The following is a 25,570-nucleotide window of genomic DNA, read 5'->3' on the forward strand; positions in this document are numbered from 1 at the left end:
GAATTGTTTATTTGCTGCGCCACTTTACCATGTCACACTCGCTCTCTGATTCATTGCTGAGGGCTCTCTTCAGTCGACGTTCTGATGGCAATTGGACATGTTGAATCGGGCCAATGAGCTCAGACGTTATCCTGATGAGAGGTGACATGTGCAACCGAAGTCACAGAAATAAGTTAAATATTTAATACATGATGCTTTTGTGGCTATGAGATTATAGCCTCTTTCACACAGTGATACCGGTAAATATCCGGAAAATTTCCGTAACGACTTTACCGGTATATTCAAAAAAGCGCTGTTCACGTTACGGAAATTTTCCGGAAAAGAGCATTCACACATCCATTCCAAAATACCGGTAAATTCTGACATCATTCACCACAAATGAGTTTTAAACGGCTGCGCTTGTATTTGTAAACATTTGACTAAATTACAAACTCTGTGGATGATCAATATTGTGAACAATTTTTGCAGGATCACTTTCTCATGTCGAGATGTTCATAATATGTGCGTGTGCAGGCGCTCACAGGCTGTTTCACAGGCACACGCAAAGCTTGAAGGTAAACAAACAACGGCTTATCATAAGCATCTCATCAATGATTATTTACACAGTTGACATAAAGAAGAACATATAAACGTGATCTGACTAACTTCTAGCAGCTAAATGTGTCTGGAAAAATATTCAAAGGTTTTTATTCTCACAAACCGCACAGACGTAAATGCGTCTGACTGTTGTGATTGGCTAAAGCAGACGTCTCACGTTCTAGACGTGCACGCGCTTATTACGGGAATCTTCCTTCTGCATTCACACAGCGCAGCATTCCGGCAAATTGCCGGTAATGTTACAACTTCTCTTTCCGGAAAATAGCCAGAACGAATTTACCGGTATTTTCAAAAAGGACCTGTTCACACATACGGCAATTTTCCGGAAAGGTCTGTATGTGTGAAAGGGGCTAATGTAAATGCAGATGAGAAAACTGTTGCACAATTCTATGAATTTAGGTCTTCTGAGCTGACACAATCACTTTATAGATATATTTAATTTATTCATTTATTTTCTTTTATGCTTAGTCCCTTTATTAACCTGGGGTCGCCACAGCGGAATGAACCGCTAACTTGTCGAGCATATTTTTTACGCAGCGGATGCACTTCCAACTGCAATCACTGGGAAACATCCATTCACACACATGCACTACAGACAATTTTAGCTTACCCAATTCACCTATACCACATGTCTTTGGATTATGGGGGAAACTGGAGCACCCGGAGGAATCCCACAATCCACTCAGAAACGCAAACTGACCCAGTCGGGACTCAAACCAGCAGTTTTCTTGCTGTGTGGTGATTGTGCCACCCATTGCGCCACCGTGCTGCGGATATATTTTGGTGTTATTGAAAATTTAGTGTTTTTGAAATGCAAGCATTGATCAGTCTAAAAACTGCATTATATATACCTAACATTAAAGAACAAACCTCACTGGTTCTGTATGACACACAATATTGAGATTCCTCGAGCAAGCATGCTTAAGCTTCCTTGACCTAATTTGCTGTAAATGACATTCATTAATTAATGCTTATATGTGAATTAAAGTGGAAATCTTTCAAATTTTTTAATAAATTAAAATTTTAATGTTAAAATATTAATTGTAATGTAACTTTATTTTGGGGTCGATTAAGCTTGAAATTAAATTGACTAGCCTTTCTTATCAAAACTCTTTCATTCATTTTCTTGTCGGCTTAGTCCCTTTATTAATCCGGGGTCGCCACAGCGGAATGAACCGCCAACTCATCCAGCAAGTTTTTTTTACGCTGCGGATGCCCTTCCAGCCGCAACCCATCTCTGGGAAACATCCCCACACACATTCACACACACTACGGACAATTTAGCCTACCCAATTCACCTGTACCTAATGTCTTTGGACTGTGGGGGAAACCGGAGCACCCGGAGGAAACCCACACGAAGCCAGGGAGAACATGCAAACTCCACACAGAAACACCAACTGAGCCTAGGTTCGAACCAGCGACCCAGCGACCTTCTTGCTGTGAGGCGACAGCACTACCTACTCTGCCACTGCCTCACCCTATCAAAACTCTTGATGTTTCTTAATTTTTTCAAAGAAATTTTTAGCGTGCTTCATGCATTTAAGTGGACTTGACAAACCAACTGTAGGTAACACACTCTTTTCCTCTCCATATGCACCAGACACTTTCTTATAAGCACCTCGCACTTCTTGGAAAACACTGTGCAATTCTGAGTGTGTTTTATACAGGTGAATGGGCTTTACAAACCACCTGTAGGACACACTCTGTCCTCTCTGTATGCTCGTCGAATAAGTCACCAAATTTTGACTTGTTATATCATTTTCATTTCTTTCATCAAGAAGTAAAAGCAACCCCTCAATATATATTCCTCAAAACCATTGCTAAACAGGTTTAAATCAAGCCATTCATACACAACCTGCATTCGTAAACCACAGTTCAAATGGTTCAAAAGCAGTTCTCAGTTTTGTATAAGGACATATTTTGAGGCTTGGTGGAAATACGAAGAACAGGTTGAGTCTGACCCAATACCATAACAGGAGTATGAAAATAATCTTGCTTTTTAACATGCATGATGACGTTTCGTGTTTGTTTTCCTCAACGCATGTTCACAAAGTGGTCTTCCCACAATCACTCACTGTTTCCAGTCCTGTTTCATCAGTAAATTGGCAGGAATGCCACTGCCTCCACTTCTCTCGTCTGTTTACCTTCTCCAGAGCTGACAGCATTTGAAAAAGTCCCAAATATAATAAATGTTTAAACATTTGCTTTGGCCCAGGAGCAGGTCAGGTTTGAATCTGACTGTTCGAGATTTATTTTGACAAATATGTTCAAGCTTTCGGGCCTTATTTGGCATGCTTAAGATGAAGGGTTTTTTTTTTTGTTACTAAATGTTAAATGAATATTTCTAAATTAGGCAATTGAAGAGATCAGATTCAAAGCTACTAATTGAAACCACAATGTTGTGCATCTTTAGTAAATATGAAGATCACATAGTTCTTTAGAGGCTGATTTAGTTTTAGATCAAGATTTGTAGCATTTTTAAAGGAATAGTGAAAAAAGCAAAGTTCTGTTTTCTTGACTCAACCTTGACCAGTTTGATAAGATATTTTGAAGAATGTTGGAAACCGGTAAGCAGTGACATCCATAGTAGAAAAAATCAAAGTTATAACTATTGAAGACAGTGGTTTGCACTTTCCAACATTCTTCAAAATATTTTCTTTCATGTTCAACAGATTGAAACAACTCAAACTGGCAATCTGAGTAAAAACGGGTTTAACAGTTTAACATTCAAAGCAGTTTAAAAACAGTATTTTAACTGTTGTTTTAAACAGTTGCACATTTCAGTTTCACATTTCATCATAATTAAAAAAATAAAATTGGATAATGCAAAAAGAATACTGGGTTTGTAAAAAAAACAATGGCTAAAGTGACATTTCTGTGAAAAAGAAAAAAGAATTGTTTGCTATCTAGTCCGCTTGTTAAGTGTGACTCACGCGAAGCGGCTTCCGGGTCCAAGCGCTCTATTCAACTGAATGGGGAGACTCATGAAATGGTAATAATAAACGTTTACAAAGCGATTTAATACTTTCGAAAATAACAATCGCAGTATATATATCCATGCCTAAAATCCGATGTCAGAAAGTGATTCATTTTTTTAAAAATTGTTACATTTTTGCCATTTGTTATGCAGCAGGCCCAGAGATTGCTGTGTACACTATGATTTTACATAAAATTAACTTTAATGTGTGATAGGAATAAAACGTGATCATAAACGAATGATTTCTCCACTCAAATGAATGGCGACTTGGACCCGGAAACAGTATTACATACGTCATCACTTAACAAGCGGATAGCCTTATTATTACAAGTTCAAAGCACACGAAAAGTGACAAAATTAAAAAGCATTTATTAACATGGACTATAATTTAAAAAGACATCACTATGAGGAGTACCGACACAGAAGCACCTTTCGTTTGATTATTACCAATTTTGTACGACCTCCACTGCCTCCCAGTTGCATATCGCATTAAATTCAAAATTCTCCTCCTTGCATTTAGATCCCTAAATAGCCTAGCTCCCTCCTATCTCTGCAACATCCTTGTCCCCTACACCCCTACTCGTTCGTTACATTCCGCTGACTCTGGCTTTCTCGCTGTCCCTCGGTACCGCCTCTCTTCAATGGGGGGCAGATCATTTAGTGTTATTGCACCCAAACTCTGAAACTGGCTAACACGCTCACTCCGCTCTGCTAATAACATCTTTGAATTCAAATCCTTAAGACTCACTTATTTTCTAAATGCTTCTCTTCTGATCTGCCAAACTGACTACTTCATCTGATCCACCTCCACTCTGCTCATTTGTCTCCTAGGTCTTGTTTGTGTAATTCCAGTTTGTTATATTTGACTTCTTGTAGGCCTATGTTTGTTTATACAACAGTTCTGTCTGGTTCTTGAATCTGATTGGCTGCAGGCCGTGAAATATTTAAGTAATAACAGCACCCGTACAGCCTCTTTACCCTTTGTGTATTACTCCGCCCACATACAGCCAGCAACAATCAGACACTACAGATCTAAAGTTTAAAAGATGCTTGCTCAGCTGTTTAACTGTCAGCTTATGATTTGAATCCAAGGCGGAAGAAAGTAGTTCCTCATACAAAAGGGTTTTTGAGACTCTCCATGTTTGATTTTGTTTTTATACACAATTATGCCGTCAAACTGTTGTATAAACGCAATATCACATGAGTAGCAGTGCGATATGGCTGTATATCGGCACTGGTGGAGGCACTAAGTGCCAACGTGCGGCCTCGTGCCAACGCACGCCTCCCACTAGTGCCGATATACAGCCATATCACACTGCTACTCGTGTGATATTGCTCATTTATCTTTTGGTCTCATTCCTTGTAAAGTGTCCTTGAGCTCTGGAAAGGCGCTATATAAATAAAAATTATTATTATTATTATTATTATTACCTTTTAAAAATATTGAACCTGAACATATAAGAAATGAGATTAAAAAAAAAAGAGTCTCACATATTTAGATTGTTTAGAATCTGCACTTATCAATTACATTTTTTTAAAACCTTAACCGTTATTGTTTTGCTCTTCAGGGGATGCATATGAGGAGCCCAGGCTGACCTGTTGGTATGGAGAGCTGCCATATACATATTCACGATCCACTATGGAAGCAAACGCTCAGGTATTGTTACTTGTCTTAATGCTACATTTATTTATGTACTCTTTTTATGTTAGCAAAAACTGATGTCTCTTTTTATATTTCTGTTTTTGAGTGAAATAAAAAAAAAATTGGCTTCAAGTGGAGTTTCAAGCCTTAGACCGGCCCACCTCAGTTCACGACTGACTATATTAAAATAAAGTTCAGAAATTCAGTTTCTAATGACACTATCACGTCTTTTTCAAGAAAACAGCTGCTTTAGAACTTCAAATGTTCAACAACCTTACAGTTTTGTATGTCTTAACAATAAAAATGAAAAAAAAAAAAAACTAACTCAGGTGAGAATCAAACACAGGTCGACGGCGAAGCAACCCAATGTGCTGACCGCTGGACCACAACGGCACTGTTAAGACTTGTGTGGCCGGAATAATACTTAATCCTCATCATTACCCTGCAGGCAAAAGTTTACTCATGGGGCTGCGAGACAATAAATAAGAATAGCAGAGCTGCGGCAAAATAATGGATAAAAAGAGTGAGGCTATGGTCAAATAAATAAATAAATGATAAAAGGGGCGACTGCTGCTTTCTCCGTTCGCCATGCTGGAGAGGAACAGTCTGCGCAAATAGAGCGCAGAGTGGGTGTCCTTGACTACAGCTCTCCTCTGATTGGCTGAAAGGTAGGAGTTACCCTGCCTCTGGCAGGAAAGTCTCAAAAATACACACACACGTATGCAGGGGGAGCCGTACGTGAAAGAGGATTTGCACATTCTCATTCAGGATGAACTCGCAAGTTTTAAACATTCAAAACTTTTTGTACACTCCTATACATTTGCAAATGGTGTTTTGCATTTGTGAAACGTATTTTATGAAAATGTATTTTTATTTTGAGCACGTGAAATTTTTTCGTGAATATAAATAAATATTTTACGCATGTGAATTTGGGTTTATGCACGTGAATTTGGCTACGCATGTGTAAATCGTGTCTTTTGCATGAATTACTTTTGAGTCTTATCTGTCTCCATATTATTAGCCCCCCTTTTAGTTTTTTTAAAATGTTTTTAATATTTCTCAAATGATGCTTAACAGGGCAAGGAGATTTTCACAGTATGTCTGATAATATTTTTTTTTCTGGAAAAAGTCTTATTTGTTTTAATTCGGCTAGAATAAAAGCAGTTATTAATTTTTTAAACACCATTTTAAGGACAAAATTATTAGCCCCTTTAAGCTATCTATTTTTTAGATAGTCTACAAAACAAGCCATCGTTATACAATAACTTGCCTAAATACCCTAACCTGCCTAGTTAACCTAATTAACCTATTTAAGCCTTTAAATGTAACTTTAAGCTGTATAGAAGTGTCTTGAAAAATATCTAGTCAAATATTATTTACTGTCATCATGGCAAAGATCAAATAATTAAAATCAAATTAATTATTTTCAAAAATCAATTAGTCAAATAGTTATTAGAAATGAGTTAATAAAACTATTATAATCAGAAATGTGATGAACAAAAAATCTTCTTTGCGTTAAACAGAAAATGGGAAAAAAATAAAAAAGGGGTCTAATAATTCAGAGGGGCTAATAATTCAGTTTTTTCAAGCCTTTAAATGAGAAACAGTTTTTTCAAGCCTTCAAATGCTACCTTCTCGGTTCTTCTTATCTGATTGGATGTTGTGTGCACATTATTTTTTTCCGTATCAACCAGTACAGCGAAGAGACTGCAACATGGCGGTAACGTCAAATGATTATGCTAAAGGGAAAACATTTGTTTCTAAGGTCTTGGAAGCAGACATTTACGAGGGTGCACCACGATTTAAAAAAATAAATGATGTTTTGCACAGTTTGCCGTCAGTTTGGCAGGTCAGCCATCTTTTGTTTCAAAACACTTTTTCTCATTATACATTAATTAACATTTTTAAATATTTAAATTCTAGATTTACAAACATTTTGACATGTTTTTTTATTTTTTTATTTGTGGTTAAGAAATACCTATTAACTCTTTTTTTTGGTGGGGCCAGTGAAAATATTGGCAGGGCATGTAAAAAATCTGAACCATTGGTACGATTGGGCCAGTAGAAAAAAACCTTAGCGTTGAACCCTGTATTTGTTATGTGTCTTTTGTCCTGTCTCTGTCATTCTGTTGCACTTTAGAAGCGCTGTCAAGAAAACAAACCCTTGTATGTGTGAATATACCTGGCAATAAAGCTCTTTCTGATTCTGATTTGTTTCTTATTTTATATTGTCTTTTTACAGTGGCATCCTGTTCTCGCTACTCTGCGTTTGGCTGTTGAGCAGAAAAGTGCTCACAAGTTTAACTCATTGCTGTGTAATCTGTATCGGGATGGTAAAGACAGCATTGGTTGGCACAGTGACAGCGAGCCGTCTTTAGGACCCCAGCCCATCATCGCCTCTCTGAGTCTGGGAGATACTAGAGTGTTCAGCCTTCGAAAGCAGCCGCTTCCTGTATGTCCTTTTTCTTAACCTCCTGCCACAATTCATGTTAGGGGTTTAATAATATGTATAGTAGTGTTTTCTATAACGATGCACAATATATTATGGCTGCAAACGAAATGGCATTATTTCTCACAATAGTTGTGAGGAAGGAAGTTTTAAGGGCTTACGAAATAAAAAATAAAGTGGGTTATAGATGAAGACATCGACATGGCCATAAATGTTAGAAAATGTAATCATTTTACTATTATAATTGTCCAAGTGCTTTTCTTTTTCTAATGGTAATAATATTTGTAGTTATTATTATTTTTATATAATAGTTTTATAATAATAAAACTATTTTATAATAGTATTATAATCAAATAATAGTTTTGTTTGCAGTGAAATATATAGCTAAAATAATATTGTTAGTATAGTCTTTTTTTATATATCTTTTTTTATAGATCAAATAAATCAGTTATTAGAAATGAGTTAATAAAACTATTATGATCAGAAATGTGATGAAAAAAATCTTCTTTGCGTTAAACAGAAAATGGGAAAAAAATAAAAAAGGGGTCTAATACTTCAGAGGGGCTAATAATTCTGACTTCAACTGTACTTTACATGCCAATTTGCACATAACAGCTGTAAATAACGTTGTATATAGTAATATACCCATACATACACTTGTCAGTTTCTATATTTGCAATCACTATTTGCTTCTATTTTTAAATATATTTCAGGGCTCAACAATAAGGACTGCCCGGTGGCCCGGGGCCAGCATGTGAGATGTTTCTATAACATGGCCATAAATGTTAGAAAATGTAATAATTTTACTATTATAATTGTCCAAGTGCTCTTCTTTTTCTAATGGTAATAATATTTGTAGTTATTATTATTATTATATAATAGTTTTATAATAATAATACTATTTTATAATAGTATTATAATTAAATAATAGTTTTGTTTGCAGTGAAATTTATAGTTTTACAGTCACAATCTCAATTCTTTAACTGCCCCACCAAGAAAAACAAAATGTTTATTGCATTTGTTCACGCTCAATGCATTTTTTAAACACATCTCATAGTTTACATGAAACTTCTATGAAACTTTTAGTAGAAAAGATCATTTTCTACTAAATGGTTGATATGTCGTTTATGGTATACCATGAAAAAATCTGAAAATATGAAGTGTAAGACCAATTTATTAAAAAAAAAACATTTTTTTAACCAGTTAAACTCTGCGGACCCGGTACATGGATACATTTATAAATCACTAAGCAGCCCCAGATAGCACAGACAGCTGTCATCTCTTACCTTATGCTGTGCGCTTCAGGGCCATTCTCCTCTGTTTTTGAGGCGATGTGCATAAGTAATCCTTTCATATGTCTGACGTGGTGCAAACACAGTGAATTATGTTTAATCAAACAAAAGTATAGTGAAATATCAAAACAATGATCGATCCCTGTGGCTTGTACAGCACCTCTCATCAGTTGGAGTACAATAACTTTTGCATAGATTATGGTAGAGACATTGTTCTTTTTTCCTATGATTACAGATATCTGCAGAAACCACCAAAATTAATTACAGCACACTAGACCACACAGAAACTAAAAGGTACACTTTCAAATTTGAGTTGAAAAAAATTTTTTTTTTTGAAAAATACAAAAAGCGCCTCTTTTTTTTTAGGTGTTTATTATAACACAGACAACATATACAGATATTTTTAACACTTTCAATAGTGTCTTATGAAAATTCAAATGGTTTTCTTTAAAATGATACCAAATTTTTGCATTTGCACCTCTGCATGTGGATTTGGGAAGCTTTTAAATTTGGGTAGGCAAAATCCAGGCGGAAATCCCAAAATAGCAGCAGAGTTTAACTGGTTAATACTAAATTATCTTTATTTTTTGAAGTAAGAAAAATTAGGTTTGAAAAATAGCAACACATCGTGCCAAACACGTCCTGTGTCTTATTGCGCTGGGTGCATCATAGTGCCCTGCATCACCGGGAGATGCAATCTCAGCTTGCATCATTAAGGCTGCATCTAGATACTGTTGGATTTTCTTAGATTATGCATCACAGCAATATGGCTACAGTACCATATTGGTTATAGGCTGATATTAAAGTTAATAATATATATTTTTTTAAATTATCATTTTAATAGCAATGTTAAATGTAATGTTAAGAAAATTTGACTTCTTTATACTATGTTGATGTAGTTATGCCTAAAATCATAAATGAACTACCATTTAAAATGTATTTATTTAAGTATTTTATTTTCAGTGATGTAAAGTAACTAATTACAAATACTCAAATTACTGTAATTGAGTAGTTTTTCTCAAGAATTGTAATTTAGTAAGTAGTTTTAAAAATGTGTACTTTTACTTTCCTTTGAGTACATTTTTAGTGCAGTATCGGTACTTTTACTCCACTAATTTTCTTCAACCTGCAGTCACTACTTTATTTTTTCTAGTCTATGGGGATTATCAAAATCAGTCCCGTGATTCCTGTCCAATCAAATCTCACATAGAAGGTTTATCGCCTTATAATGAAGTACCTCAAAATAGGGTTGATCAAAAGAAATGTTATACTAATGTTTACTTCAAACTTATTATAAATATTTAATTATATTGTTCAATTATAATGATAAAAAATACATTTTTATTTATTTTTTGTCAAATATTTAATTCTAAATCTTTACATGCATTGACCCAGAGACTGTTAAGATGCATGTCATTGATGAGAAGATGTTTGCTGTATGATGATCGAAATGGCCTTAAACATCCAGCAGGCACAAGATGTCAACATGATGCCAGCAGGCACAAGATGTCAACATGATGTCAGAATGAAGTTATACCCCAATGTCATGGAGATGTCACATTTATTTTTTCCATGAAAATCATGGAAGTGTCAGCATGTGATGCCAAAATGACGTTGGATGTTTGCTCGACATTGGATTTTGGTCACTTTCCAACACCAATCCTAAAGTCAAGCAAATATCAACGTCATTTGATGTTGTTATTGAACAAATAACGTTGTCCTTAGATGCTGGCTAGTCAATCTAACCTAATGTCAATGTCTTATGATGTTGTGTGCCTGCTGGACAATAACTCGATGCACTACAGAATGTTACGTTTACACACACATGCACAAATTACATGTAAAAGCATCAGCTTTTAGAAGCGTAATACTCACTACTCACTATTCTTTAGTACTTTTGAAAGGGCTACTATTTACTCATACTCTGAGTAATATTTACAACAGATACTTTTACTCTACTCACACTACATTTTTACTCTTTCCACCACTGTTTATTTTTAATTAGTTGTTAAATTCAAAATTAGCCTTTTTAATTTTTCGGCCATACAGTGAAAATAAATACTGACTTGTTATTACGAGCAATAATTTTAAAATACAATTTAATATACGTAGTTTTAAAATGTAGATATTAATCATTTTTATTAGAAATGTTCCTATTTTTTTAGCCCGTACTAAAATAAATCAGAGCATGTTTGCTTTTGACATCTGGTTATGTTTCCATTATGTGTTTCCTTTTTGGTTTGAATAGAAAAAAAATTTGTAAAAAAAAAAAAATACTTTGACCTGGTTTCCAACAGGTGGCTAAATGTTTTGTCTGCTCAGGCTTGTTTGAAGAATGGATGTTTGTGTAAGGTTATTGTAGATGCTGTGTTTGTGTTCCAGGAAGATAAAGGAGATTTCACCTATGTGGAGCGCATACGCGTCCCGCTGGCCCATGGCACACTACTGCTGATGGAGGGCTGCACGCAGGCGGACTGGCAGGTACTTTACTTTCGGCTGCTATGAAGGAAATATCTGCAGTCATGATGATTTTGTACAGATATGAATAGATTTTTTAATGGAGGTAAAAATATCTTTCAGTGTTTTTAGTGTTCATGCTTTTGCATTCTTTCGCAAAAATGTTTCATTGAAAGCAAAGTGTCTCATGAAAAACACGATTTTTTTTAAGAGGATTTCACAGATGTATTACCCAAAATATATCATTGTAAACCCAAAATATTTTTTCACAAAAAAGTTTCGCGAAAGAATCCAAAGTTTCTGAGTGGAACTATTACGCCCCAAGTCTAGGGGAAACAAAAAGGGCATAATAAACGAAGGAAAAGCAAATATGTTGGTGTGATGGATTTCCCAAACTAAACAAAACTTAAAGCAAAAGATTCCCTTCAGTCGACAACCAAACTCACACACTCAATTGAGAGTATATATGAAGATATTTATTATAGAAAAATAGGGTTTATATATATATATGAGCATTTCGTCAGGGTGACCACAGGATAAAATAACAAACAAAAGAATCTATAAAATAGATCCACTAAATTACCTATTACTATTTAAATAAAAAATACAAGAATCTTACCTTACTCCCTAACATAAACAAAGTCAAAAGTAATCAAATAAATAGGCAGGTCACCCCTACACGCTCAAACTCTCAAAAAATATTCAAGCATAGGATGGTCATCAATACAAAGTTGGTTGGTGTTTGATCGTCGGCCGAAGGGGTGAGGGAAACCCAGGAGCTCCACTCCAAACACTGAACGCAGCAGAAATGAGTTCCCCGATCCCTGCCGGAAGCTCCTTTATATACAGGCCTCGGAGACCAGCAGCCAATCAGAGCAGGGAATCACACCGGCGTGGGAGCCTATAAGACGACAGAAAAACAGCAAGGAGGCGGGACAAAAGAAAAAGAGTACAATCCGCAATAATAAACAAATAATTAAACTTCAGTCGTAACAGGAACCCAAAGATTTAGTGAGAGTGCAGAGTTTCCTAGAGCAATGAAAATAATTTGTGAAAAAAAATGCAGATGGGAAAACACAAACATTTACTTTACTGTAATGATTGCTGGGTTTCACTTACAGGCATGGGCCGTTATAAGTTCCTGACGGTATGATAACCTTGGATAAAAATATCCCAGTTTCATTTACTGTATCATGGTATTGTGATTACTAATGTAAAGTAGTTTTTTTTTTAATGTCTGGGTAAAAAACAGCATTTTTTCCTCATTGAACGTAAAATATTTTGTTTTAGGAAGCTTTTACATTTACATTTAGTCATTTAGCAGACGCTTTTATCCAAAGCAACTTACAAATGAGGACAAGGAAGCAATTTACACAACTATAAGAGCACAAGTGAATAAGTGCTGTAGGCAAGTTTCAGGTATGTAAAGTGTAATTTTATAATATTTTGGAACAGTAAACATGTCAGGTTTAATAATTCAAACAAATAATTGACTTCTGCTGTCGCCATTAGTTTCAAAAACACAGATTTCTTTACAAAACATAAAAAACATTTAAAAAAAAAACTTACATATACCTTAAGAGCAGTAAAATAATTTTTTTGCGGTTTTTAAATTTTGAGTTTTCCAAACCGCTGTAAACCATGACACTGGTTATCGTCCCATGCCTTGTTCCACTTAATCGATGTGTTGGGACAACATGAAGGAATTAAGTTAAATTATTAGTTATTACAAACGTAAGTACATTGAACATAAAACCATTAAGTTGTTATAAAAAAACTCAATTATTGTATTGTTTCAGCTTATTTTATTTAAGTAGTTTAAACAAACAGCAACCCTAATTGTCTGAGTTGGAGAACGAGAGGGTTTCTGAGCGGAGCACAAATATTTGGGAAAAAGAGTGCAAAGTTTCTAAGGGAAACGCAAATTCATTTCATTTCATTTTTTGTCGGCTTAGTTCCTTTATTAATCCGGGGTTGCCACAGCGGAATGAACCTCCAACTTATCTAGCAAGTTTTTACACAGCGGATGCCCTTCCAGCCGCAACCCATCTCTGGGAAACATTAACACACACATTCACACACACACTCATACACTACGGACGATTTAGCCTACCCCATTCACCTGTACCGCATGTCTTTGGACTGTGGGGGAAACCAGAGCACCCGGAGGAAACCCACGCGAAAGCAGGGAGAACATGGAAACTCCACACAGAAACGCCAACTGAGCTGAGACTCGACCCAGCGACCTTCTTGCTGTGAGGCGACAGCACTACCTACTGCGCCACTGCTTCACCCGGAAACGCAAATATTTAGCAAAAAAAATAACTACTGTTTTTGAGGGAAAATAAAATAATTAGCAAATAAATACAACATTTATGGTTTTAGGTGAGCGCAAATATTTTGCAAAAGAGTGCAAAGTTTCTGAGGAGAATGCAAATATTTAGCACAAAAATTTTTTTAGGAAAACGCAAATATTTAGCAAAAGAATGTGAAGTTTCTAAATGAAACAAGTATTTTTCAAAAGATTGCATAGTTTTGTTTATGAGGGGAATGCACATATTTAGAAAAAAAATTAAGGGAAATGCAAATGTTTTGCAGAAGAGTTCAAAGTTTCTGTGGAGAACGCAAATATTTAACAAAAGAATGCAGTATTTCTGAGGAAATACCAGGGAATACAAATATTTAGCAAAAGAATTCAGCTTTTCTGAGGGAAATATTTGCAGCAAATATTTTGAAAAGAATGCAGAGTTTCATTTATGAGAGATTTTTTATTTTTTTTAAAAAGAACAAAACATTTTGAAGCCATTGCTAATATTTAGCAAAAGAATGTGAAGTTTCTGAGGAGAATGTAAATATTTAGCAAAAAAGCAACCTTTTTGAGGGGAAGGCAAATATTTAGTAAAACAATACAGTCATGTAGAAATTTTGTGAGAGAACGCAAACACTGCAAGAAAATGTATAGATTCTCTCACAAAAAACAGCATTGCTTTAGGAAACTCAAAAACAGAAAAGCATATAAACCTTTTAAAATGTCTTTATTTTTTAACAATTATGCCGTCTCATCAGGTTACACTTTAAAAAATATGGTAAATAACAGTTTCCATATTTTGTGTTCTGTCTACTTATGGTTATAAATTTTATAATAAGACCTTGATCTCTGCTCTGTCGACTTTTGATGTTAAAAATTCAACTCTACAGTTTAACAAAATTACATTTATTGACTGTTCTAGTACTTTGAAATAATATAATGTATAAAAACTAATATATAAATAAACAAGTCTGTAAACAGAAAATGCACTGCAGTTTAGTGCTAGGTTTTTGCAGCTTAAAATACAACACCAACCCAGACAATATATCACTTCAAACTATTAAAAATGTTCATAAAGTCACTTTTTCAAACTTTTTAAGGTTAAAAGTTGTCAGAAGAAAGATCAAGGTCTCATAATGTGATTTCAAAAAAATAAAAACATGAATCACAAAATACGGAAAACTGTTAATTTACGGATATTTTTTTGTGTAGATGTTGATAATTACAAAGAATATTAAATATGCAACACATTAAATATTGTTTTTATATGTTTTGAAGATGCCACTGTCTTGATCAGTAAATCAAATCATTCTGGAAATCATTTGAACTAATTCACAAGATCTGTGACTGAATGTACCTTCACAGTTTAATGGGACTCTAAGAACTGGCAGGAACTCTTGTTTAGTCTAATAAGAGCAGTTAATAACAGTGTTATGCATCCTGATGAAAAGACAGACTGTGAAGAAAGGATGAAATTCATATCGGATCAGAGGGTTGAGTAGAGACTGTTCCTTTGTTTTGGCAACAGCACTTTTTGGAAAAGGGGTCACACATGGTTAGGATGATCAGGAACAGTCACACTGCCTTTGAGAGTACAAACGCTGTTTTCTACGTATGTGTAATAGTGTGAAGGGGGAACGTAAACTTGTTTCTTCACAGCATAGAGAAGCAGACAGTGTTTTCAAGAAACACTTTGCACACCATACAAACACTGAGGAAAATGTAAAAAAAAAACATTTCAGAGGAAAAACTCGTTCTCATTTGACTTTAAATTTTGATTATTTTTCTTTTTAATGCAATCATACCTCTTAATTAAACTTTTATTAATTGCAAATAGTATTGACAATATCATATTTTATATGATGTCAACTTACAAATATTATTCACTAAATTTATTATAATTGTAGTTACATGTAATGTTTTGTAGTTTCATTAAAAAAAAAAACATTTGATTAAGTTTGTGCCATTTCATTATGTTTTGCACATTTGTGTAGCTTTCTTTCTTTCTTTCTTTCTTTCTTTCTTTCTTTCTTTCTTTCTTTCTTTCTTTCTTTCTTTCTTTCTTTCTTTCTTTCTTTTTTTCTTTCTCTCTTTCTTTCTTTCTTTCTTTTTCAATTATTACATACAGTTGAAGTCAGATTTATTACTAAATTATTAGACTGCTTGTTTATTTTTTTCCCCAATTTCTGTTTAAGGGAGAGAAGATTTTTTCAACACATTTCTAAACATAATAATTTTAATAACTCATTTCTAATAACTGATTTATTTTATCTTTACCATGATGACTGTATAAAATATTTTACCAGATATTTTTAAGACACTTCTATACAGCTTAAAGTGAAATTTAAAGGCATAACTAGGTTAATTAAGTTAACTAGGCAGGTTAGGGGAATTAGGCAAGTTATTGTATAACAGTGGTTTGTTCTGTAGATTATCGAGAAAAAATAAAGCTGAAAGGGGCTAATAATTTTGTCCCTAAAATGGTACATAAAAAATTAAAAACTGCTTTTGTTCTATGGCCGGAATAAAACAAATAAGACTTTCTCCACAAGAAAAAATATTATCAGACATACTGTGAAAATTTCCTTGCTCTGTTAAAAATCTTTTGGAAAATATTTTAAAAAGAAGAAAAAAAAAACGAAGGGGGTTAATAATTCAAAAAATTCAGTTTATTAACATTTTTGTTGTTAAATTTAGCATGGATTTTATTTTTATTACACTTCTTTTGTACTGTTTTTGCATTTGTCTACACCAGGGGTGCCTAAACTTAAACTCATTGTGAGCCGTGTGCCCAAGATAAATATACCAAATTATATCACATTAAAGTTTCCATAGGTAATTTCCTAATTTATTACCTGATGTTTCAAAGTAAATAGAAAAAAATACTATAAATCACAAAAACTAATGCAGTATAACTTTTTAAAATACACTTATTGCAATAAAAAAACATCGACAATCAAATTATAGGGTTCAGTGCTGAACACAATAGTCAAGCCTTTGACTTGATTTGCTCACCAAAGTCTTTGCATTTTTGGGTAACAGTTTGTACATTTAAACAAAATCTGATTGATTTACATCATTTAATGGAAACATTTCATTTAAATGAGCTTTTATTAATAAAACTAGCAAAGAAACAAACAAAAGGTTTCATTAAATTTGAATTGACAATCTCTAAACCCTCCCTATCATTCCTTCTCTCTTCTCAGATGGGATGACAGGCCAAATTAAAGGTTACCATGGGTCAACTTGGGCCCACGGGCCCTAGTTTGAGCATGTCTGGTCTACATTTGAGTTGTTTTAATAACAGTTTTATAATTTCATTGACAATAATATCTGTTATTCATTAAAAAAAAGAAAATTTGTACTTTAATTTGCTAGTTTATTTACTTTACTTGGCATTTTTTATATCATTAAAACTAAAGTTTTGTATTACCTTACAGGGCTCAACAATAAGGACTGTCCGGTGGCCCGGGGCCAGTGTGAAAGACACTCGGGACAGTAGACAGGATTGTTACTGGCCCCTATCGGCCAGTAACGTTGAGCACATTTTTTTTTTTTTTTTGTAACCTGGTAACAACCAGTAAAGCGAAAAGATGCCAACATAGCGGCAAAATTAAACAATGAGGCTAAAAGAAAACGTCTGTTTCTAAAGTCTTAGAAGCAGACAATTACATGGGAACAAAATTAAGAAACTGAAAAAAACAAAAAAAACAAAAAACAGTTGTTAGTTTGGCAAGCCATTTTTATAAAAATTATTTAGAATTGCACTAAAACACCAGCAAATTTTTCATACTGCTCTTTCATTTGCATAAAATCTTGAATTTTGCTCATTATACATTTATTAACAAATTTAAAATGTTTAAATTCTAGATTCACAGGCATAATGTTGCCATTATTTAAAATATGTGGCTAAGAAATAGCTATTAACTTTTTATTTATTTATTTTTTGGTAGGGCCATTGAAAATTTCGCAGGGCAAGTAAAAATCTCAACCAATGGCCCGATCGGACCCAAATAAAAAATCCTTAGAGTTGAACCCTGCCTTAACAATAATTTCATTAATGGTTACATTTAACATTTTTGTACATTTTAGTTTTGTTTAAACAAGCTATTATGCAATATCTGAACTGGAATTTTACAGGTTGTAGTATTATTTAACTGTTATAGCTTGTTTTTTTTTTTTCAATTTTATAGATAATAATAATAATGTCTTATTGGGTTATTCTACCTTTGTGTGTGTGAATTTTAATAGTTCCATGTAACTGTTTATTTATTTTTTTCTTTTTTCTTTTGTAATTTTACTGTACAGTTTTGGGATTTTTGTGTGTTATTTTAGTATCATCAAAATAATTCCGTAAAAAACTTCAATAATCATGATTACATTAAAAGCAGTTGCACTTGTAGTTTTGTTTAAACAGATGGTTTTGCATTTTTGTTTTTTTATTTGTCAAGAATTTCATATTTTCAAATTTTATTTAATATTTGTTGTCATTTCTTTTAAGATGTTTTTTGTAGAATTTCCTTTGAGCTTTACAAGAAGTCAATCATCAAATCAAGATGAGTAAATTACTTTTTTTGTCAAAAAAAAAAAACTAGCACTGGTCAAAAATCAGTAAATCATAGATGAGTTGATTTTGAAAATACATATCTTTGTTATTATGCATTATAATGTTTTTAAAAAACAAGCTAGAAGTTATTTTTGTCCTGTTTATGAGTTGTTTTTGGATTCCGACTAAAAGACGAACCGCAGACCTTTGGTGAGGCACAAAGGAGGAAGAAAGGTCAAGAACATTTTATGGTGACATCTGCAAACTGTTTAAAAAAGGTCACTCGCGGATTGTGCCAAAAAGCTTTCAGCCGATCTTATTAGGTTCCCGTAACTCACATTGACCTGTCAAAATAAAGCTAAAACTAAACTAAACCCACATGTATGGATGTTTGCAGTAGCCTTTAAATATTTAAAGGCTTTGAAAGCTGTTACATAATCGTTTTCTGGATCAAAATATAACCGGACACCAATTCAACATAGTAGTGGCAACGTAAACACACTGCTTTTGCTCAGTCAAGCTAAATTCTTCATCATCCTCGGATCCAAACAAACATGACAATGCGTATTTGTATGTTTAAATTATTTAATACAATTCATGCATCTTGCAAGTAGGATTTTTGAACGTTTTTAAAAGAAAATAATTTATTCAGCTGACCAAAGCTGCATTAGATTGGTCAATAATACAGTATAAAACTGTTAAATATTATTAGAATTTAAAACAATAGAATTAATATTGCATTATTGAATAATCAGTTTTAGATTGTATTAATTTCTTTGATTCAAAGCTGAATTTTCAGCATAATTACTCTCTGTCGTCAGTGTCAGATAATGATCCTTCAGAAATCATTCTTATTTACTGATTAGCTGCTCTATTGTGATCAGTTATTATTGGTACACAATCATCAATAATTATATTTTCTCATAATTATCGATGTTAAAAAAAAAACAATTCTCCTCTGCTTCAAGGTTTTGTGAAAACTGTGATACATTTTACTTTTAAAGGGCACCTATGATGAAAATCAACTTTTGTAAGCTGCTCAGACAGAACTGTGTGTAGGTACAGTGTGTACACTGTCATATTGAAATGATAGAAACACAATAAGTCTCTTTTTAAATATTTCCTGACTGGGACAAAAATTCCAGTGATTTTGAGGCCCACTGCAACGTGTGCGGTTTTCCCTTCCCACCAATTGATTGACAGACGCCACGTTTCTATAACAACATGTATACACACATCCGCTGAACATTTTTTTTTGCAAATTAACTGGGATTAAAATATTTTCTACCTCTGTGATTTTATAAGTTTAAAAACAGAGTATGTTTGTAACGAAGACAGTAAAATCGCTACGTAATTCTTAGTTAATATAATCACCATGGCGCCATGTGTGTGCATGCGTGTGCGTGCATGTGTACGTATTGCAAACAGCATTTGTGGTAGACTCATCATTTCAGAATGGCTTGAATAAACTACACCCCAAATATGTTAAATAAACTTAGTATTTTCTACTAATTAGCTGTATTTCAGCTTCGTCTGTGTCTGTCACTGACTGCTGTTTATCTGATGTAACACATGACGAGGAGGAACGGTGGGCGGGGAGACCGAGCTCATTTTCATTTAAAGCCACAGGCTACAAAAACAGCTACAATGAGCTGAAACTTTACAGACAAATTCTTGAGACACCAAAGGCTTATCTTACATCTTGTAAAAGGGGTAAAACAGTTGATCTTTAATAATTCTTCAAAAACTAGTACACCTAAATTTATAGGTCATAGAAAAATATTAAATACAAATGTAAAAAAAGAGGCAAAGTCAAGAGAAGCAAAACAATGGAAAAATGTTGTAGAAATTTTGTAGGTTGTAATTTATTTAGCAATATTTAACTTGAATTTAATTGTATTGTCTTACAATTTCTAAATATGTTTGGTGACAAATGTTATTTTAATAAATGTATCTGTTAATTACATCTGTTTTGTTGAAATGCACCAAAATACATTCACTGAGAAATGGATACAAGTATTTATTTTAAAAATGGGGTGTACTCAATTATGCTGAGCACCGTACACTACTTAACTTTTGTTATTTTTTACAGCCTATAATACAGATTAAAAACACAACCACAAGCATGTGTGGATGAGAAAGTCATATGATGAACTGCACAACTCACAAACAACCGCAAGCAGAAAAACATAATAATATATAGAAGGTGCTGAGTGTCGTTCATACAACCACTAAACACCATCATAGTAACATACATAAACTTAAAGTTACGTCATTAACACTTTTTACTAACATTAGATGTAACATAAAACTCTAATGAAAGTAACACTATAAAGAACCACAGTAATGTTAAGAAAAATGCATAAAAATTGAAGCGTGATGCAGGGAATTTTGGGATTTATGGTTATTTACCATTTATATATATATATATATATATATATATATATATATATATATATATATATATATATATATATATATAAAGAAAGCTTACTGTTAAATATGATATGGATTTTTATTGTGGCATTTTTAGTTGAAATTATGGACTTTTTGTTGTTGTTGACAATATTGATGTTTAATTATATGCTTTTTTGACAGCACCAGGTGGCAAAGGAGTACCATGACCGTGGGCCACGAATAAACCTCACTTTCCGCACCATATATCCAGAACCACAGAGTCGCGGTGGGACATTTGTGAGATGATCGCTGAGAGAAGAAATCAGAAGAGGTCTGTGATTGAGACACAGTTTCTATATTTATTGAGGTGTGAATGTTCACGTTCATGTAAATAAATAGTTTGGCTGTAATAGCATTGTTAGAATTTTCTTACAGCAGTTGCTTTTGTTATCAAAAACATTCACAGGTATTACTTGTTTACGACTTTTGGAGTATATACGTCAAATAAACAGTGCCTTGTGGCCTATATATCAGTTATAGTCCACCAAAGGCTGTTTTTAGGGATAATTTGTTGTCTAAATGTTGCATGTTCTGCAACTTTTTCATTTATTGCTTGTAGTAAATAAACCTTAATTACAAACATTTGTTCAATGCCATTATGGGGTTTGTTAGAGTACCGCTCGGAAGTTTGTTTTTGTCAAGAAGTTTTATTAATTTTTTTGCTCTTATTTAATTTAAAACACTGTAAACCTTGCTTTATATTTAATTTCAAATAAAAGCAATCTCATTAACTTAGTTTATGTGCATTCATTCCGTGCTGAAGTTGCAATCTTATGAGATTTCAACTGTTAGAAAGCGTTCACAGCCTCGTTAAACCTTTAATCAAAATTTCTATTAATTGAACATTTTAACTCGATTACAATTATTTATTTTATTTATTTATTTTGCCCTCATAATTCACTGACAGGTTTTGTACAGTAAATATGCTCATATTTACTGAATCATCAACACCGAAACTTGAATTATGGAAGATGGAATTGAATGAGGATATATCGGATGAATGGAGACAAGTCTGTAAAAATTCTCAGAAACAGTTTGGGAGCGTTAACTTAAAACTACTTCAATATAACTTGTTGATGCAGACTTACATAATTCCTGTCAAACTAAATAGGTTTAATAAAAATATTCCTGATACACCACAGGAAAGGACACTAAGTGCTGGAGACTATGTGGGTCTCAGGAGCCTAATCACTGGCATATTTTTTGGGAATGTCCAGTAATAAAACAATTTTGGGTAGAAGTACATAAAGTTATAGAAAACATACTTAATATCACACTACCCTTTCAATTCATAGTTATTTATTTTGGAAGCTCTGATATCCAAATATGTAAATCTGATAAAAACTTACTTGATATTATAATAATCGCAGGCAAAAAAAGCAATTACAAGACACTGGTTACTTTCTGAATCCCCAACAACCCAAGAATGGCTAGAGATAGTATATAATATTTATGTGATTATGTGAAAAAATTACATTCTCCCTTCGACTCCAAATTAACGCATTTAGAAACATCTGGTCCAAGTGGACTGATTACGTTAGATTGCTCCATCCAATCTTCATAGAAATATACAAATATTACTACCCAATTCCCATCCACATAACAAACATTTTTCAATTTACGACCCATTGCACTCCCCCTCTTAATCCTCTCTTTAAATTAGGAATTTACAGTTGATAATAACCTAAAGTTGATTGAATAAATAAAGATTTGACCCTCTCTATATGCATATTTAGTATTGATATTTTTATGTTAACATTTTTGTGTTATTTTCATATATTGTATTTGATGAAACTTTTATTTAATTGTTTTTTTTTTTATTGTGTTCTGTTACTTTAGAGTTTGTAAAAAATGTTTAGCAGTGGGAAATGTACTCTCATAAGTGTAATTATTGCTACTACAAATCAAAAATTTAAATATATATATATATATATATATATATATATATATATATATATATATATATATATATATTTATTTATATATATATATATATATATATATATATATATATATATATATATATATATATATATATATATATATATATATATTTATTTATTTATTTATTTATTTATTTATTTATTTATTTATTTATATATATAATGACCAAATGACCCCAAACTCCTTAATTGTATATAATGTAATGTAAAAATAAAATGTAATGTATAATGTAAATGTTGGAAACATTTCAAATATGTTTAGGAAAATAGCTTCAAATGATGGAACACAAACATTACAAAATATTGAAATATTTATTGTCAGGGTTCTGCCACTCTGGTCTTGTAAATTCTTGTTTTGGTGGCAGAATCCGGACACTAGTCATGTCTAGTCATGTTGTGCTCGGCTCGAGTTTTCTTTGGTCGAGCACTTGTTTTTTGTCTCTGTGTGCGCGCGCCCCGTCGTGGGTGTACGCAGAGTGTGCGCGCTCCTGCTTGATGCGGCCACGCCCGCGCTCTGCGTCGCTCAGACGCGTGCGCTCTTGTACTCTTGTTTGTGTTTTCGTCTGTCAGCAGCGTGGTGTTTCATTCCCAGCGTCTCAGTCTAGTTGGTTTCGGTTTTGGTCAGCGCTGGGATGAAGCATGCACGCTGCGTGTGTGAGCGCGCGGAGAGTTTTCATTTATCGTGTGCTCGTGTCTTGCGTCTGTTGTCAAAGCACGTGGCTCTGTGTTTACATTGTGGTCACGTGCTTTTGTCGTGTGCTTCAGTGTTGTGCTTGTGTTGTCATGAACATGCGGTTAATGAGTTCTCTCATTGGCTGCATGTTCTTGTCCTGTTTCATGTGAGCGCATGTCTTGTCTCTGTCATGCGCTCTCCCGTCTATCGTCTAGTCCCACCCTCCTTGTTAACCCATTATTAGTTAATTGTGTTCACCTGTTTGTGTGTTAATTTTCTACTGCTTATAATCTCCTCATGTCTTCTGTTCTGTGCCAGTTTGTCGTTGATACTCCCTCTGTGTTCCTGTTCCAGTCGTGTCTTGCCAGCCCAGCCAAGTTTGTCTGTTTGTCTTATAGTTATGTTTTTCCTCCCTCGGGGTAGTTTGTTTTGCCTTTTTGTTTTATTTGTACTTTATAATTAATAAAACCCTTATTTGTTGCAATTGAGTCCTCGCTCCTTTTCCCCTTACCCGACCGTGACACTTACAGAAATTGAATCAAGTCATGAAATCTTTTTCAGTTTCTATTCACTGTATTTAAATATTGATAAGTTACTTGAGTTATTTAGTAAAGAGAAGTGAATCTCTCGTTTTAAAACACTGTATTGTTTGCTAACAGAGCTGGCACTTCAAGAATGCACAGATCTATTATGAAAAAATAAGTTACTTTTGTAATCGTAATTTGTACTTTTGTACTTTTTGTTTGTGCTCAATTATTTGTGTTTAAAATAAAAGACGCAGGATGGAAATTAGTACATTTCATTAAGTGTATTTGTCTGTTTACACCCAAATCCCAAAGTGTCCACTTTCACTCTTTTTTCAAATCGCGTGTGCAGAAGCTGATCTGAGAACCATGTCTTTATACAGAGCGAGTCCGTCAGCGTTTGCATAGGAAGGGTGATGGTCGAAGCACAGGTTTAATGGAAAGGAAGTGAATGCGGCTGTTTTAGTGTTAATTCCTACGTGCTTTCAAGCCAAAGTCATGCGAAAGGATAATTTGAAAAGGAAAAATAAGGGAAAATACTTAAACGGGATGACAGTGGGATAGAATGGCAAAAACAGGAGAATACTGGCAAAAACGGGTGGGTTGACAGGTATGGATCGGATGTGGCTGCAAAGTGTGGCTCTAAATCCTTTAAAGGTTGATTTATACTTCTGTGTCTAGTGATCAGCATGACCCATGATGCCTGCCTTGCACAAAGCCGTGCATTTATACTTCAGCGTGTTGTTTGTGTTGCTCTGCAATAACACTTCCGAAACGCTACTTGGCAGGGGGGGTTTATGTTCCTCTGTGTCGAGTTTCTTCGTGGGGGGTTTTGTTTTTTCTGAATGCTAATTCACACTATGCTATCCGCACGATGCTATGCACCAGGCCCGTTTACCAGATTGTTTGAGAAGTGTGAGTGCTCTTAATCAGGCTCAGGCGTGGTTCAGTTAGCCTGGCCCGTTAGGTAGAGGTGTGCCAGAGTGCGGTTCACTTGAGCTTTGGAGCGGTATGCTTGTAGTGTGAGCACATAGCGTGCCTGAGCTCGAAACTGAAGACAAGACGTGACTTTTAAGGGACTGTTTCATATGTGTTTATTAATCATTCTTACTGTTCAATAAACGCAAACTGTCGTAGATTATCAAAGACGCATCCCAAACAACTAAAACAGGTCAAACTTTACAATAAGGTTCATTACTTAATGTTAAATAATGCATTTACTAACATGAACAAACAATAAACAATACATTTACTACTGTATTTGTTTATTTTAGTTAACGTTAGTTAATGAAAACACAGTAGTTCATTGTTAGCTCATGTTAACTCATGGTGCATTAACTAATGTTAACAAGCATGGACTTGGATGTTAATAATGCATTAGTAAATGTTCAATTATGATTAATAAATGCTGTACATGTGTTGTTCATGATTAGTTCATGTTAGTAAGTGCATTAACTAATGAACCTTATTGTAAAGTGTTACCCTAAAACAATATAACTAAATAAAACTCCACTGCTGAGTAAGAGCGCATCTTAAACTAAACAGCGCATCATTGATAATGTAAGCGTGCTCAGCCTCGAATGCAATGTGAGTGCGGGGCATCGGGGGAGACAGAAGGGGAAACAAGGCAACTCTGCAAAGTGTCCTTAATGTACAAGAAGCTAAAACTTGCTCATTATCACCACTACCAAAACGACCAATCACA

General features: G+C 33.9%; 1 protein-coding gene across 11 annotated transcripts in view; it reads left to right on the forward strand.

Moving 5' to 3' along the window:
* alkbh3 (alkB homolog 3, alpha-ketoglutarate dependent dioxygenase) overlaps positions 1-25,570 on the forward strand; it is a 63,696-nt gene that overhangs the window by 11,276 nt on the left and 26,850 nt on the right. For 4 of the 11 annotated variants that reach the window (XM_087311209.1, XM_087311210.1, XM_087311211.1 and 1 more), the window contains 4 exons: positions 5,143-5,231; positions 7,459-7,668; positions 11,344-11,438; positions 20,867-21,456. In XM_087311209.1, the coding sequence (XP_087167335.1) occupies positions 5,143-5,231; positions 7,459-7,668; positions 11,344-11,409 (365 nt within the window). In that variant the 3' untranslated portion in view covers positions 11,410-11,438; positions 20,867-21,456. 11 annotated transcript variants of the gene reach the window in all.

The sequence above is a fragment of the Danio rerio genome, chromosome 25, assembly GCF_052040795.2.
Source record: "Danio rerio strain M-AB ecotype USA chromosome 25, GRCz13ab, whole genome shotgun sequence".
NCBI lineage: Eukaryota > Metazoa > Chordata > Actinopteri > Cypriniformes > Danionidae > Danio > Danio rerio.